At 49.5% G+C, this 14701-nt stretch overlaps 1 protein-coding gene across 11 annotated transcripts in view; it reads right to left on the bottom strand.

Annotated features, from left to right (window-relative positions):
• Positions 1-3579: 3579 nt before the first annotated feature.
• Spag9 (sperm associated antigen 9) overlaps positions 3580-14701 on the bottom strand; it is a 124628-nt gene continuing 113506 nt past the window's right edge. For 7 of the 11 annotated variants that reach the window (XM_023717892.1, XM_023717893.1, XM_023717894.1 and 4 more), the window contains 5 exons: positions 14117-14230; positions 12482-12520; positions 11602-11778; positions 8704-8853; positions 3580-4951 (listed from right to left, as the gene is read on the bottom strand). In XM_023717892.1, the coding sequence (XP_023573660.1) occupies positions 4836-4951; positions 8704-8853; positions 11602-11778; positions 12482-12520; positions 14117-14230 (596 nt within the window). In that variant the 3' untranslated portion in view covers positions 3580-4835. The remainder of the gene's footprint in view (positions 4952-8703; positions 8854-11601; positions 11779-12481; positions 12521-14116; positions 14231-14701) is intronic. The other 4 variants (XM_023717895.1, XM_004633590.2, XM_004633592.2 and 1 more) reach the window with 2 other exon arrangements.

Genomic DNA, 14701 nt, shown 5'->3' with positions numbered 1-14701 from the left:
AGGTGGATTTTTTTGTTTGGGCATTAGGATGCCTTCAGGGAGTTTCTGGTTTGGCGTGTCTGGGTTTGAGCCACAGCACCTGAACCTGACTGCTTTGTTTCAGCAGGCACTTAAACAACTGAGCTAATGAGCAGGCCCCCAAAACGGGAGGATTTTTTTGTTTTCTGGGCGGGAATGAAATTAACCCCTAGGTCTAAGTGTGGGGCTTTCTGGGTTTGTCACCCCCTTCCATGGCGCTGGAGGGCCCGGAGGGTGCGCTGCTTCCCTAAACCCCAGCCCCCTCGTGGGCCAGACAGGGCTTGGAAGGGAGATGAAATGCTCTTTGAGGGCGCGGGTTGTCGCAGTGAGTTCAAACTATCCTAAATGCCAACTGTCCCTATGAATCAGATGCAGCCCGCGAAAGCCTGAGCCTGGGCTGCACCTGCTGCGGTCTCTGCGCTGGTTGTAGGAGGCCTGGAGCCGGCACGCCTGGTGCTCCCGGAGCTGCTCCACGCACGGCAAGGATCAGCACCGCCAGGGAAACTCCCCCCCCCCCCTCGAATACCATCGAGTCCCACATGCCCAAGAAAACAGGGAAGAGGCCTCGGTTAGGGTTCCCGGTGACGCTGGCTACACCTCCCTCTCCTGGCCTGGCTGAGAACTGCAGCTTGCGAGGACAAACTTCATCTCCCCGAGGCGCCCGGGCTCGCTCCGTCCACCTCTCTTCCGAGGCTTCAGAATCAGAACTCCTTTCTGCCACAGTGGTGGGAGCCGCTGTGCCGCTCAGGGTCCCCTGAGGCGGGGCAGCCTGACCCTGCAGGCAGCGAGTCAGGCTGACGGTTGCCAGAGGCAGCTCTGCAGAGGTCACCCGGCTGAGCCAGTTCCTTTTAACACCCTTGAGAGCTCAGGGCTCCAGCAAGGCCACAAGTCACCCTCACTATGCAGAAGCCAGGGTGGATATGTTGCTGTGGGTGACGCCGGAGGCTGTGTTGCTGACTCACCCTGCAGGGACCACCGAGCTAAGACCCAAGCCTTCACTCCCACATCACTGTCCCCAAATCGAGCGAAAGTCTAGGTTAAAATGAACCTAGACTAAGTACCCAATGCTGAGGGCGCCCCAGAAGCCCAGCTACTAAACCTGCCCAGTATATTAGCTGCTGCTCAAAGTGAGGACCCGGGCCCTGCCAAGGCCAGGGCTCTCTGCCGCCCGGCTGCAGGACTGCATCTGAGCCCAGCAGGACAGAAACGTCTCCCAACCTCGCTGCCTAAGAGCATCAGCCAAGCTCCACAGTCACAGTCGGGGCCGGGTTGGCTCCCCCAGACAGGGTCAGGCAGGGTAAGGTTCTGAGAAGCCCAGGAGGTGCAGCCGGTGACTCCTGTGGCCGAAGAAGTGCAGCACAGCGACGCCCTGTGTGGGCTTCAGCGGGGGCCTCGCGAGCGCTTCCGGTATCCTCCACCTCCCGGCGGCTCCCAAGCAGGCAGCTCCCAGAGCGGCAGGCCCCGCCCCCCCTCCGGGGCGTCTGGGGGCTGCCTGTCCCCTCCCACATCGCACACAGGTGACACAGGGCAGCGCTGCTGACCCTCAGAATGACTGTGTGCATGGGCAGAGGTGAAAAGAAAACACACGGGACCTCAGGTGTGTTTCATATACATATTTATATATATATTTCATGTACAAAGTTACATTCCGAACCCCAGGGATTCCGTAATAGAAATAAATACTGAAATAACTACATTGCTAACTGAGCTCTCTGCTCATAGAACCGAAGCCTCAGCCTCTGAGACAGCAAGCAGGACCTGCCAGGGCCCCACCGCAGAGGCAAGTAAGACCTAGGTGAGACGCCTACACAAAAACACACCAAAAACAGAATGGTTAAAACACCTTCGAATATTGAGAAATGTAGGACAAAATTATTAATAAAACTTTTAAGAGAAAAAAAGACATTTAGTGTTACAGAACAGCATAACCCTGTTAGAAAAGCATTGATGATTTCCATGGTTTTCTCCCCCTTTTCACGTTACAAAGCGGGACGCCCGTGTCCCTGTCTCAACATGATCGAGCGAGAAGAGCCTGGAGCCCAGTCAGTCCTTTGGTCGTGGTGGTAACACAGGAATCCCGCAGCTCCCCGGGGCTGGCACGACCCTCGCCCCAGGACGCTCACACGCGCCGCCGCCGCCGGCTTGTTCGCTCCGCGTGGTTGCTAAGGCAGTCGAGGTCGGTCTCGGCGTCCCTACGTGGAGGCTTTGCAGGAGGTGAGCACGGCCGTGAGCACCGCCGCAGCTGAGGCCGCACTGTAGCCCCGTCTATGCACACATACTTCGTTCTGAGAAGTCTTGTGCTGCATATTTTGTGCTAAAAATGACTTATATTCTCAAAAAGCTACAGCGTTTAAGGGATTCATTCCTCTTTTAGCAATTTAGATCCACACCGGTTACAGAGAAACATTCAACTGAGTTTCTAAAAACACATTCTCCCTTCTCCGCACAGAGGTTTGCGTTGCTAGTGAGTGTCGGCTGCAGCCTTGCCGGTGCCTTCTCCAGCAGCAGGGCCCACGCCCGGAGCCGCAGGCCCGGAGCCGCAGCCGAGCTCCACAGTGTCCTGGGCGCTGGAGAGCAGCTGCGGTGCCATCTCGCCCACAGGTTACCACCGTGAGCTAAGTGAGTGCTGCAGCGACAGAAACCTGTCACTGGGGGAACGAGACAGGGAAGCAACCCATGGGCACATTTTAACTGAAATTACAAGTATAAGCGCAAACCTTCAAGGGTACCCATACAGGCATTTTGTCCACTCCAGGGCCTGAAACAGTGACAGGCCCACAGGTAACTGGCCTCTGCGGAGAGGATGCACAGCTATGTTCCTCAGGCTACAGCGACTGTGACTTCAGGGACATGTGTCCACCTCTTGTCTGTCCTCAAGTGCTGACTCTCTAAGTACCCAGCAGGGCACGAGGCCTACCTCTGGGGTGCTTCCTCCTGGGCTCAAAACCCCCAAACACTTTGGTGTCTCCTTAGGAATTTATGCCACATTTTCAATAAACATTAAATAATTTTTTTTAAAAGGTATTGCCAAATATGGCTCAGATTTAAAATAAAATAAAGACATAGCAATTAAGCTATGAAAAAGTGGCCTAGATTTTGTGCAAAACATGACCCTCCGAACGGCTTTTGCTCGCGGTTTTGGCTGTGTGCATCCCGGTGCTTGTAGACGTGTGCACCAGGTGGATCCGGAGGCGCCCCCTGCTCATTCAGCCCCATATATTTTCAGCTCCAGCCTGAGTGTGTCTAGGCATGAAAGTCACAGGTATTTGACAGATATTTCTGCACAATAGTTCAGGACAAAAATCCCTGGCACCTAATGCTCAGACAGAGACCTGTGTTTGTTTTCTTCAAGGTAGTCCTTCCAATGACTGAGGACCTTTCTCCTATAGGTGTACTTTTTTTTTTTTTTTTTTTTTTGCAGAACCGGGGATTGAACTCAGGCCTTTGCGCTTGCCAGGGAAGCACTTATTCCACTGAGCTATCTCCCGGGCCCTTGGTTTTCCTTTTTTAAATTGGCCCCCAAGTTCTTATTTGGTTTTGTTTGGGTTACCGGTTAATCACCAATTGTTTCTTCCCCCTTTTTCAGGAAGCTTGAGGGGTTAAAACTACAGCATCATGGTTTTTAAAAACATATTGAACAAGAAGATCAGTTAAACCGGACTCCGATCTGTTTGAAGAGGACACTGTAAAAAGACGAATCCCAATCCCAGCAGCCTCCTGGCTTTGTTGTCTCCTTCAGTTTTCCCTTTGGTGGCATTTTAAACATAAAAGAATGCGAACCTCATGTGTGTGATTTACATTCAAAGGAGTGAATGTGAGCGGAGGAGGATTCACTTTACACAAAACAAAAGCAAGCAACTTTCCTGCCCTCCTCAGTCAGTCAGAGCGGACGACACCGCCAGCCACTGCGCTGTCACTGCCACCAGCAGCTGTGTGCAGCCTGGGGACACGGGGCAAACAAGTGAGTGCCTGACACGGGACCGGACCGAGAGTGAACCAACCACTGCGTCCTCTGGCACCAGGTATACAAAACACAATTCATTTAAAAAAAACCTCCTTCCAATGCTGAAGTGTCTTCTAAGTTTCTCCAGAAAACTTCTAAGCTTTATACATAATAAACCTCTCAGACTGTCAGTATGGAATGAGTGCAACTAGTTAAAAAAAAATCAGAATATTTAGAGAAGCAGGCCTCATAAACTTTAGAGCTCTAATAAAAAGAAAGAGGAAATTTTTATTTAAATAGTGTAGTCTTAATTTCTTTAATATAAAACCCCCCAAAATCTGATGAAAACGAAGCTTTATATAGCATATAAACAAGATTTGTCAGATTTGAAAATGAAGGTTAATTTACAGTTAGCTTTTAGCCTCTCGGGACAGTTAGATGAATCCTGATGCTCCACCTGCTATTAGTGTGTGTCAATTTTATAATACACTGGGGACACCTGCTATTGTACTTCGTTTATCAAGTATTTCCCATTAATTCCATTATTAGTGACAGCTAAAAAGTGACCCCATCAAAGGAAGCAAGTGACAGACGTGGCCAAGTGAGCCACACCTGGATTGCTTTCTGTAATTCCCCGGTTTGCAGACTGTCCACACTCCGGTCTGTTCATAATATACTGAATCTGCCTGTAACACTGGTGCGTAAGACAGCTGGCCCCTTACTGGGAGGGCAGGACAGGTTTTGTAATAGAAAGTTATCAGGAAAAATGCTCACGTCATATGTGGTGAAACATTTCACAAGAGAGCATTAAATAAAGGGAAGGTGAAATAAACCATGCAGAAGACAGCGCCCATCTCTGGCTGCTCCCGCGGGCTCACTCACTGCCATATGTCACTTGCCACACGATCAGGTGGCTCCTTTCGGCTTTGGTGACAGAAGGTTCCAGGGGAAGGTCCTCGCCAAGGAGTTCTGATTCGCCACCTTCATCACCTAGCGAGTAACAGGGAGACTCAAGTGAGGCTGAGGACAGGAGTGCAGCGCCAGGCCCTGGATGATGCTCGCAGTGCACCTGGGGATGGGATGTGAGCCAGCGGGCCCCCACCCGTGACAGCCTAGGAGGAGCCTCCGGAGGGCCAGGGTCCTCAGCCACCTCCACCCAAGGTGCTGCCCGGCCTTGCCAAGGGCCGATGCATTTCTCTCCACATTCATAAAAGCAAGCTCCTGTCTACCCTGGAAAGTCAGAGTGGTGTCCGCAGGCTATACTACCAGAGATGGAGAGCTAAGAGGCGAGGCGATGGAATTCCATGCTCATCCCAAAGCACCACCTACTCTTGTTCTGGCCACGCTGAGAAGTGACAATGAGGGTGACCCAATGTGCAGAGCTGGGAGGGAGCACAGTGGCCGGCCGGAGCTGGGCTCGGGCTCAACAGATGGGTGCTGCATTCTCTGTGACTGAGAGAGAACAGATGCAGCGACCCGTCCGATGTCCTTCTCAGGATTCTCAGCGAAGGGCAGGATATGGTTGATATTAGGATGGAAGGAGGCCAGGGAGGCAGGTGGGCAGCCGGGCACAAAGATGGGTTCAGCCCCAAGAGTGCCGTCCCTGCGCCATGCTACATTCCGGAGCTGTGCTGGCCAGTCTCATCCTAGCTCGTGCTAACCTGGCCACCGGGGTGAATTCTTCAGTAGAGCCATGCACAAAGGCAAAGATATATTACTGATCCATTAGAATTTTTATTTTATTTTATTTTTTTTGAGAAAGGGTCTGAATTTATAGTCCTGGCTGCCTCTGAACTCACTATGTAGTCCAGGCTGGCCTCAAACTTGCAGCTGTCCTCCTGCCTCAGCTTCTGAGTGCTGGGATTCTCGCCTGGTGGTCCAGGGGAATTCTGTAAAGTGCTTCATTTGAATTTTAGCAGGACAAAAAAGTACCAATTTTCATATGGTATTACACTACAGAGAGAAGCGTGCTCAGGACAAGATCAATTTCTCACCTAAAACCTAAATATAACCATGTTTTTTTTTTTTTAATATTTATTTATTTATTTTGTGTGTGTGTGGCCAGCTCAGCCCACCAGGGGGCGGGGCTGGCTGGCATGTGGTGCTGGGGATTGAACCGCGGTCCCTGTGCTTTGCTAAGCTTGTTCTAAGTAGGTGCTTTAGACCACTGAGCCATCTCACCAGCCCAACCATGTTGTTATGAGAAACTGCTGACCCCTGCCTTTTGAGTTGTTTTGAAGACTCTATTTATTTTAAAAAAAGGGGGGGTCCTCTACATTCTACAATTTAAATATGAATTGTTGGGATCAATTTCTTATCGTTAAAATAGTAAGAGGAAATTTAAAAGATCAAATTTAATTTTTTTTAAAAAGCATACATACTATTTATGTTTAATGACAAGTATTTTTCCTCCTGGATTACTAGAGATATTGCCAAATCTAGGTAAGCAATTTTTATGCTATTTCTAGGACGTGCAATGGAAGGAATTTACTGAAAGTGGAAAAACTACACAGATTTTTACTAATACATTCCTTAGAATGGTTTCAGTGTCCACACTGCACTCCAGGAAAAAGTAAAATCCACCCAGCCCAGTCGCCCCCCAGCGCCCTTCCACAAGGGGTTCCAAGCGCAAAGTGCTCCCCGCCTGCACACTCCACGGCAGCCACTTCGCCATCCCACCTCTGCCCCGAAGCTGTCACACGCCGTGGTCTGCGCACGGCCACTGCCGCGACCCTGATAATGTCCTCTACCCCTAGCCAAGTTATAGCTCAAACCCGTATCTGTTTTATTCCCTAAGGCCATTTAATGCCTCATGATTCTGCGTGTCTGTGTGTTTTATGCAATGTTTTTTTTTTTTTTTTTGGCAGAACCAGGGATTGAACTCAGGCCCTTGAGCTTGCCAGGGACGTGCTTACTCCACTGAGCTACCTCCCCAGCCCCTGTTTTATGCAATGTTAATGCTTTCCTTTAATTTTTAATCTGTGAATTTCTTTGAACTAAAGGAATTTTTCATAAATTGTTTTTGTTTCTTGATCCATTCTGCAAATTTGTGTCTTTTGATAGGGGAACTGAGATTATTCACATTAAGAATTGTTGATTTCTTTCTTCACCAGGAAGCACATCCAGGGCTGGAGAGATGGCTCAGTGGTCTAAAGCACCTACTTAGAACAAGGTTGGCAAAGCACAGGGACCACGGTTCGATCCCCCAGCACCACATGCCAGCCAGCCGCGCCCCCTGGTGGGTTGAGCTGGACACACACACACACACACACACACACACACACACACACACACACACACTAAATAAATGTTAAAAAAAAAGGAAGCACATCCAGGCCCTTGCGCTTGCCAGGCAGGCAGGCGCTGGGCCACTAAGTAGTATTTCTGGCCCCAGGACCTGCACTTTAGGAACTTTTTCTTTTCTTTTTTTAAAATTTTTTTGAGACAGGGTCTATTAATGGAGGTTTCCTTGGAATTCACAGTGAGCCTGCCTCAGCCTCCCACGAGCTGGAATTACAAGCAGAGGCCACCAAGATGCTCAGGCTGATTCGTGTTTATAGCAAACGTGTGTTTCCACAGTGCCTTGCGGTTTCCAAGTTCCCTTCCCCATTCCTCCCCTCTCCCTCCCTCCCCCCCTTCCTCTGGAACACCCTGCCTCTTTCCTGCCTCTTCCCCACCACTTCCCCTAAGGCTGCTTCTCCTCCCCATCCCTCCCGCTTCCATCTGCCTTTCTGCGTACACCTCAAGTCTCCCTCCTGGGACTAGGAACCCCCACCGCTCCTTGCTGTCCTCACCCTCACCGCGAAGTGGGCTTTCTCCTCCCAGGATGGCTTTCCTCTCTGAATCTTTGGCCAGGCCAGCCATTCTAAGTCCACACCACCCGCCAAGTCCTTTCCTGGCTTCCCCTCTCCTGACTCTTAGGGAGAACCCTGCCCAGCCCAGGGGTCCCGCTTGAGTTTAGGAGCGCAGCCTTAGCGCTGCACTGTCTGGTAATCTGCTGGAGGGAGGCATCCTGTGATGTTTCTGCATCTCAAGTTTAAGGCTCACAGACACAGAGCAGACTGTACTGTTTGTAAGGTGAGAAAAGGAACACATGGGGGAGATGGCTCAGTGGAGTAAGTGCTTCCCTGGGAAGCGCAAGGGCCTGAGTTCAGTCCCTGGTTCCGCAAAAAAAAAAAAAAAAAAAAAAAAAAAAAAAAAAAAAGGAAAGAAAAAGAACACATGGAATGAGTCTTGATATAAACCACACTTCAGGAAGCATTCTTCTCTTCATTTTGCAGGAGAGAAAACAGGTTCTCAGAGGTTGGCTGCCCAAAGCTTCCTAACACCAAATTTTAAGCCTTTCAAATGAAACTCAACAAATGGCCACTTTTAGCTATTTTTTTCTTGTCTTTTTCTGACAGGCTCTTGCTGTGCAGCTCAGGCTGGCCTTGAGCTTATGCTGTAACCCAGGATGGTCTCGAACCCTGGAGGATCCTGCTTGTTTCCTGGGTGCTGGGATGACAGGAGTATACCACGCCACCATGCCCTGCTCACTGTTGGCTACTCCTAATGCTATTTCAAGCAATACACTTTGTATGGAAAGGAATGTACACACACACACACACACACACACACACACACACACACACACACGCGCGTGCGCGCTCACACTTTCCCAAGTCAAGAGGCCTGAGCAGTCATTCCCAGGGCCCCTTTGTGGTTGTCACTGTGGGTAAGAATCAAGATCGAGGAGGACTCACCCATCCGGAAGTCGATGTAGCCCTCTCCCCCGCTGATGACCAGCATGGACTTCAAGGGCACCTGGCTGCCAGACGCCTGCGCAGAGGGCCCCACCTTGTCAGCTGCTAGGTCTGTGCCACCACTGCCACTTTGTGGGCTAATGACTTGACCTATTTTACACAGGAACAGAAGCGCCGGTTACTTATCTCTAAGGAGGGCCAGGGGACACTTTTTTTCTCTGAAGAAAGTAATGACAGTAATGACAACCTTAGAATCTTAAATAGTACAATTTTGTACTGCCCAGGAATAAATCCAAAGGCCAGTAGCAGACGGGTGCATGGCAGGGTGGGTCTCAGCTGCACCCCCATTACCCCATGTGGCTGCCAGTGTGGGGGCACTGTGCAGCTCTCCTGAAAGGAAGACACAGAACACCTTCTCCTTCAGCCCTGTGAATCTGCATATTCATACTCAACATTTAAACGGACTTCCAACCAAGACTCCCTCTTCCTCTCCCTACCCGTGTGCATGTGTGTGTGCAGCCCTGGGGACCAACCTCAGGGTCCTGTGCAGCTCAGGCAAGAGCTCTGCCAGTCAGCTACGGCCCCCGCCCTTTTAAAATCTCAGTGTGAAACACGTCTAAGTTGCCCAGGCTGGCCTCCAGCTTTCCTGCTTCAGTCGCCCAAGGGCACAGGCCACACCACGCAGGCTCTATGGCTTGCTGCTGCTGCTGCTGTTTTTTTTTTTTTTGGTGGAACTGGGGATTGAATATAGGAAAAGCACATCTTATCTTCTGTTTAGCACATGCAAGTCAGGTTACTGCTACATGTGCCATTTGTTCCAAAGTTCAGTTCTAAGGTCAAATCCTTGAGCATGAAACAGTAAAGAGAAACTTTATAAATATTATTCACACTGTGAACAAATGAACAATTTGCAAGGTGCCCTCCTAGAAAGCTTTGTAAGATTTTTCCTCGTCAGCATCTTCTATTCTTTGGTCCAATCACACAAACAGGAGCTGGCAGGACAGAACCACATGGTGTGATATGCTAAGCTGCCGACATGAGCAGTACTGCTGATTCACTATAGTTTTATACTCAATAGCCTAGTCTTGAGCACACTGCTAAGAAGGCCCATCTTTGCAGGGCAAGTGGTGCAAGCCTGAAATCCCAGCACTCTAGGAGGCCAAGGTGGGGGAGCTCACAGGTTTGAGCCTAGCCTGGGCAACTTAGCGAGACCCTGACTCAAAATGAAAAAGGGCTGGGGCACAGCTCAGTGCACAGTACACACACACACACACACACACACACACACACACACACACACACCCACCCACCCACACACAGAGTTTGGTCCATCATGATGGGTTTTTTTCATAGATGGGGTCTTGCTATATAGTCAGGGCTGGCCTTGAATTTGCTGTGTTTAGGCAGGGCTCAGGTTTGTGATCTTCCTGTCTTGGCCCTCTGAGTGCTGGATTTAACAGTGAAAAGTAGGGGGTAGGGCTGGGGAGATAGCTCAGTGACATCAGTGCCTGGCTGGCAAGCTCAAGGACCCGAGTTCGATACCTGGTACTGGAAAAAAAAAAAAAAAAAGAGAAAAACAGGGTAGAAACCTAGACATCAACAACAGAAGCATGAATAATACCCAGCACATTTATTCAGACATCAGAATACCACAGTTAAATACACTGATCTGTAGGTATAAGTGTATTCTGTAAGAAAGACACCGTGAGACAGCCCCAAGGAAAGGACTGTGCCAACACCCCTGATGTGCTGGAACGGTAGGCATGAGCGACATGTCACTTCCTGTCTTCTCGCAGAGGCCAAGTGAAGAATAACTGAGTGATGGCTGGCACCCAGGCAGTGGGCCTGTCCTACACACATTTAGGCGCATACTGATGCATACCTTTGGATAGAGGAGCGTGACGGGCAAAGACCCCTGTTCTTTTTGTCTTTTTGAGACAGGGTCCAGGCTGGCCTTGAGCGCACTTTGTAGTCCAGGATGATCTCGAACTCACAACAGTCCTTTCCTGCGTGTACCACAACACCCGGCTAAACACTCCTTTTTTTTTTTTTTTTTTTTGGCGGTTCCAGGGATTGAACTCAGGTCCTTGTGCTTGCCAGGCAGGCATTTACACTGCTGAGCTATATCCCCGGTCCATAAACACTCCTTTCTACGTCACACAGTTAGTGTGCAAGTTAGAGATGACCCCTTTTGCTCCTTAGAGGAAAATATTTATTTTTATATTTTTGGTGGAACTGGGGATTGAACTCAGGCCCTTGTACTTGCCAGGCAGGCACTTATTCCACTGAGCTATCTCTCCAGCCCTAAATTTATTTTTTAAAACACAGATCCTGCTTATACAAAATTTGTTTTAAACACTCAGCAGGTAGAAGGTCTCACTGGACATCCCGATGTTCCAACGACGCTCTCACTGACTGCCACAAGCAACAAGGTGGGCAGTGCAGGTCCACAGTGCTCTCAGCACACACATGCGTGCTGCTCCTTGTCCCCACCTGAGGGCATCAGGCAGGGACCGCCGCTTCCTGCACCCAAGACTGTCTCGGCAGGCCACCGTGTGGAAGGCAGGCTGCTGCCTTTCAAAAGCAAGGTGTATGGTAACATCTAGAAACTTTTTTTTTTTTTTTGGCGGAACCGGGGATTGAACTCAGGCCTTTGTACTTGCCAGGGAAGTGCTTATTCCACTGAGCCATCTCCCTGGCCCCAACATCTAGAAACTTGCACTGGGGGCTGGGGACCAATTTCGGGTACTTTCTGCACCCAAGCGCCCTCAGCGCTGCCCTGGCGAGCCTACTCACGTCACCTCACTCCCAGCTCTCCGCACCAACGGTTGGCTGCTGGGCCCAGGGAGCAGAGGAGGCTCATTTCCATGACAGGGCCAACAGAGCACTGTGACTTACCTGGGACAGCTACAAAGAATTTCACCGCGTCCCGGTGCCCGTGGAAGCAGAGCTGCGCATGCGCCATGGAGCAGTATGGGATGAACGTCCCTGGAGTCACTTTATCGCTGTTTTCATCACCATATACTCGAATGACACTCCCAGGACGATTTCCTGGTGCTCCTGAGGTTTTATTTGCTGCAATAGAAATATCAGACTGAATATTTTCCCCATAAGGCAGTGATGATGCAAGAGGTTACTGGTTAATTCTTATGATGTTATCTAAAAGCTACAGCCAGTGGAGGTAAAACAAGGGCAGCAACACCAGTTCAAGGCAAAGCTGGAAAAAAAAAGAGAGGTGGCATGCTCGTTATTTTTAGGTACCTCAGGAAATGGAGCAGGGGATTTTGCCGGTCTAGCATTTAACTACTAATTTAAAAAATCATTTTACTTAAACACCTCACAGTCTAAGGAAATGGCCATATGTTCTTTGTAGTTTATCTAATTTTCTCCCCTGTGGTAGGAACGCACCCTGTGAAGTGGGCACCAATGCGCCGCAACCCAGGGCAGCCCCACCCACTGGTAACCAAGGGTGGCCAGACTCACAATCACCCCTGCTCCGTGGGCCACGGGCGAGGAACACGGTCTAACAGGAGGCAACGGAGGGATTAATGACAGTGTAAGAGAACGTTCAGGTTTTTATTGGCAAGAAAACAAAGTCTGAAAGTGAGGTCAGCTGCAACAAAAGATGATGAACAGACGAAGCTGCTGAGCGGCTGGTGGCCGTGTCACAAACGTTAAAACACCAGCGACGATGCAGTGACTGCAGTGGGTAACACTGAGGAACATTCCAGGGGAGCTCTAGAGGGGGAGCCCCAGGGTAGCCAGGATCTGCACTTACCCCTCAGCCCCAGTAAACGTCCCTGGTGGAGGATTACGGCTGAAGTGAGAGAGGAGGAAGGGGACATGGAGGCGCACAGGAGGGGCGTTACTAGGGCCGCACGCCAGTGCCTCCCCCGGCCCTGCTTGGCCCTAGTGAGATAAGCCCCAGTGGGCTGCCTCACCCGAGGCTCCATAGGCCCTGCCAGGCTCCGCAGGAGGGCAGGTTCAGGGGATGATTCGGTTTATGACAATTTGGGTTTAATTTTAAAGCCACTTTCATAAATCTGAATCAAAATCTGAAGAACTTGATATTGAACATTTCCTAACTGCTTATATTTCCCTTTTCTTTTTCCTTGTGTAGGAGAACCTTTTTTAAAAAGAAATCTTATTAAGAAAAAAAAAAAAGAAATCTTATTTAGAAATGTATGCCAAATGCAACTCTCTTTTTTTTTTTTTTTTTGTCCCCTTTTTTTTTTCCTTTTTTTTGCGGATCCAGGGATTGAACTCAGGCCCTTGCACTTGCCAGGCAAGTGCTTATTCTACTGAGCCATCTCCCCGGCTCCTCAAATGCAACTCTTGTACAGAACTCTTGTAATGAAGTCCGGGGACCTTGGAATCTCTTAAACATAAGTCTAAACATGTGGACCTTTTTTTGCTTTTGTGAGGCAGGGTCTCACTATGTAGCCCAGGCTGGCCTTGAACTTGCTATGTAGCCCAGACTGGGCTCAAACTCACAGCGATCCTCCTGCCTCTGCCTCCTGAATGCTGGGATAGCAGGTGTGCACCCGTAGGCCCAGCTAAAAGGGCAGACTTATAAGTAACTTCAGAAAAGATAGCTTGAATTAGGAATGTGAGTTCTTAGAACTCCAGATCCACCTTCTAGTCCTCTTTCCCCTTTCCCTGAAAAAGGGGAGTGTGATTCGAGGTCTGTAATTCTCTGCCCATGAAGTATGCAACACAAAAACACATACTTGATGGATGATTAATGCAAAAGAAATATACAAGGTCCATTCTAGTCACAGAAATCATCGCACTCTCGTAAATGCACAAAAGGTAGCACGGCTCTAGAACAAGGACAGCTTCCCAACCTCCTGAGGAACTTCTCCCACATTTTCTTTCTGAACTTCCAACAGGACAAACAGGATAGCCTATAAACTACGTAATCCAGGGGAGTACAAAACTCTAGGATTAGCCTGGGCATGGTGACATACACCTGTAATCCCAGCAGATCCTGTCTGAAAAAGGGGGTCAGGAATGCTGGTGCAGCTCAGTGCGAGGCCCTGGGTTCAAACCCTCAATACAGCACAAGCAAAAAACAAAAAAAAAACTAGGATGAAGAGTGCTTACAGACAATGCTACAATAAGGTAAAAAAATGGACTTCAACTTTTATTTCAAAGATGGAACAGATTATGATTTCTACATTGAGAGAAAAAAAAGCCTCTTACAATGAAAAACTTCCGATCATGAACACTGGTTGGGATCCGTGGTGACATACTGTCTGCCGCACGCGCTGCATGAACAGTGACAGCTCCGCGCGATTTCCCGAGCGGCTGTGGATGCATGTGAACACGGGCTTCCACGCGCATCCTGGACCTGACCACTTCCCGCAGTTCCCCTACCTGTGCTGCGACACTTCTCTGGAAGCGTACTTACTTTCTGTCAGTGGGATGGAGATAATGACACCATTTCCTGTCCCCACCCACAGACGATTGCAGGACACCATGAGAGCTGTGATCCTCACAAAGGAGAAGCCCAGTTTCCCGGTACCTGTAGTGGGGAGAGAAGGGTGTTTTATGGAGAAACGAGAGCACACTGGGTTTCACACGCTAAATCTCAGAGCGGCTACAATAACCCTTGACTAAGATGTGCTGGAGATGGTGCCCTCCAAACACACCCTGGCTTGGCCTGAGCAGCCACCCACAGTTCTGCAAGTGGCCCTCACGCTCTCAGCCAGAGGGCGAGCACAGCACAGGAAGCACCTCCGTACATACAACTCAGGTTAGTGAGCACCTGGTCCAACCAAACCAAACCAGAAAATACTCAACAAAACAACTTTATTAGATTGGGAAATCAAATGTCCTCTGGTTGTATAAACTGGAAAAACTTCCGGTTTGCTTAAATTTCTTTTGTTGGCACTAAAGTCAGCACTAAGAACTGAACTCAGAACCTGGAGCTTGCCAGGCAGGGACTGTGCCTTCAAATGTTTTACATAACAGAGGCCGGGGAGATGGCTCAGTG

Source organism: Octodon degus, unplaced genomic scaffold (assembly GCF_000260255.1).
Source record: "Octodon degus isolate 3935 unplaced genomic scaffold, OctDeg1.0 scaffold00056, whole genome shotgun sequence".
Classification (NCBI taxonomy): domain Eukaryota; kingdom Metazoa; phylum Chordata; class Mammalia; order Rodentia; family Octodontidae; genus Octodon; species Octodon degus.
The sequence above is the reverse complement of the archived record's forward strand: the minus strand, read 5'-3'. Positions and strand labels throughout refer to the sequence as shown.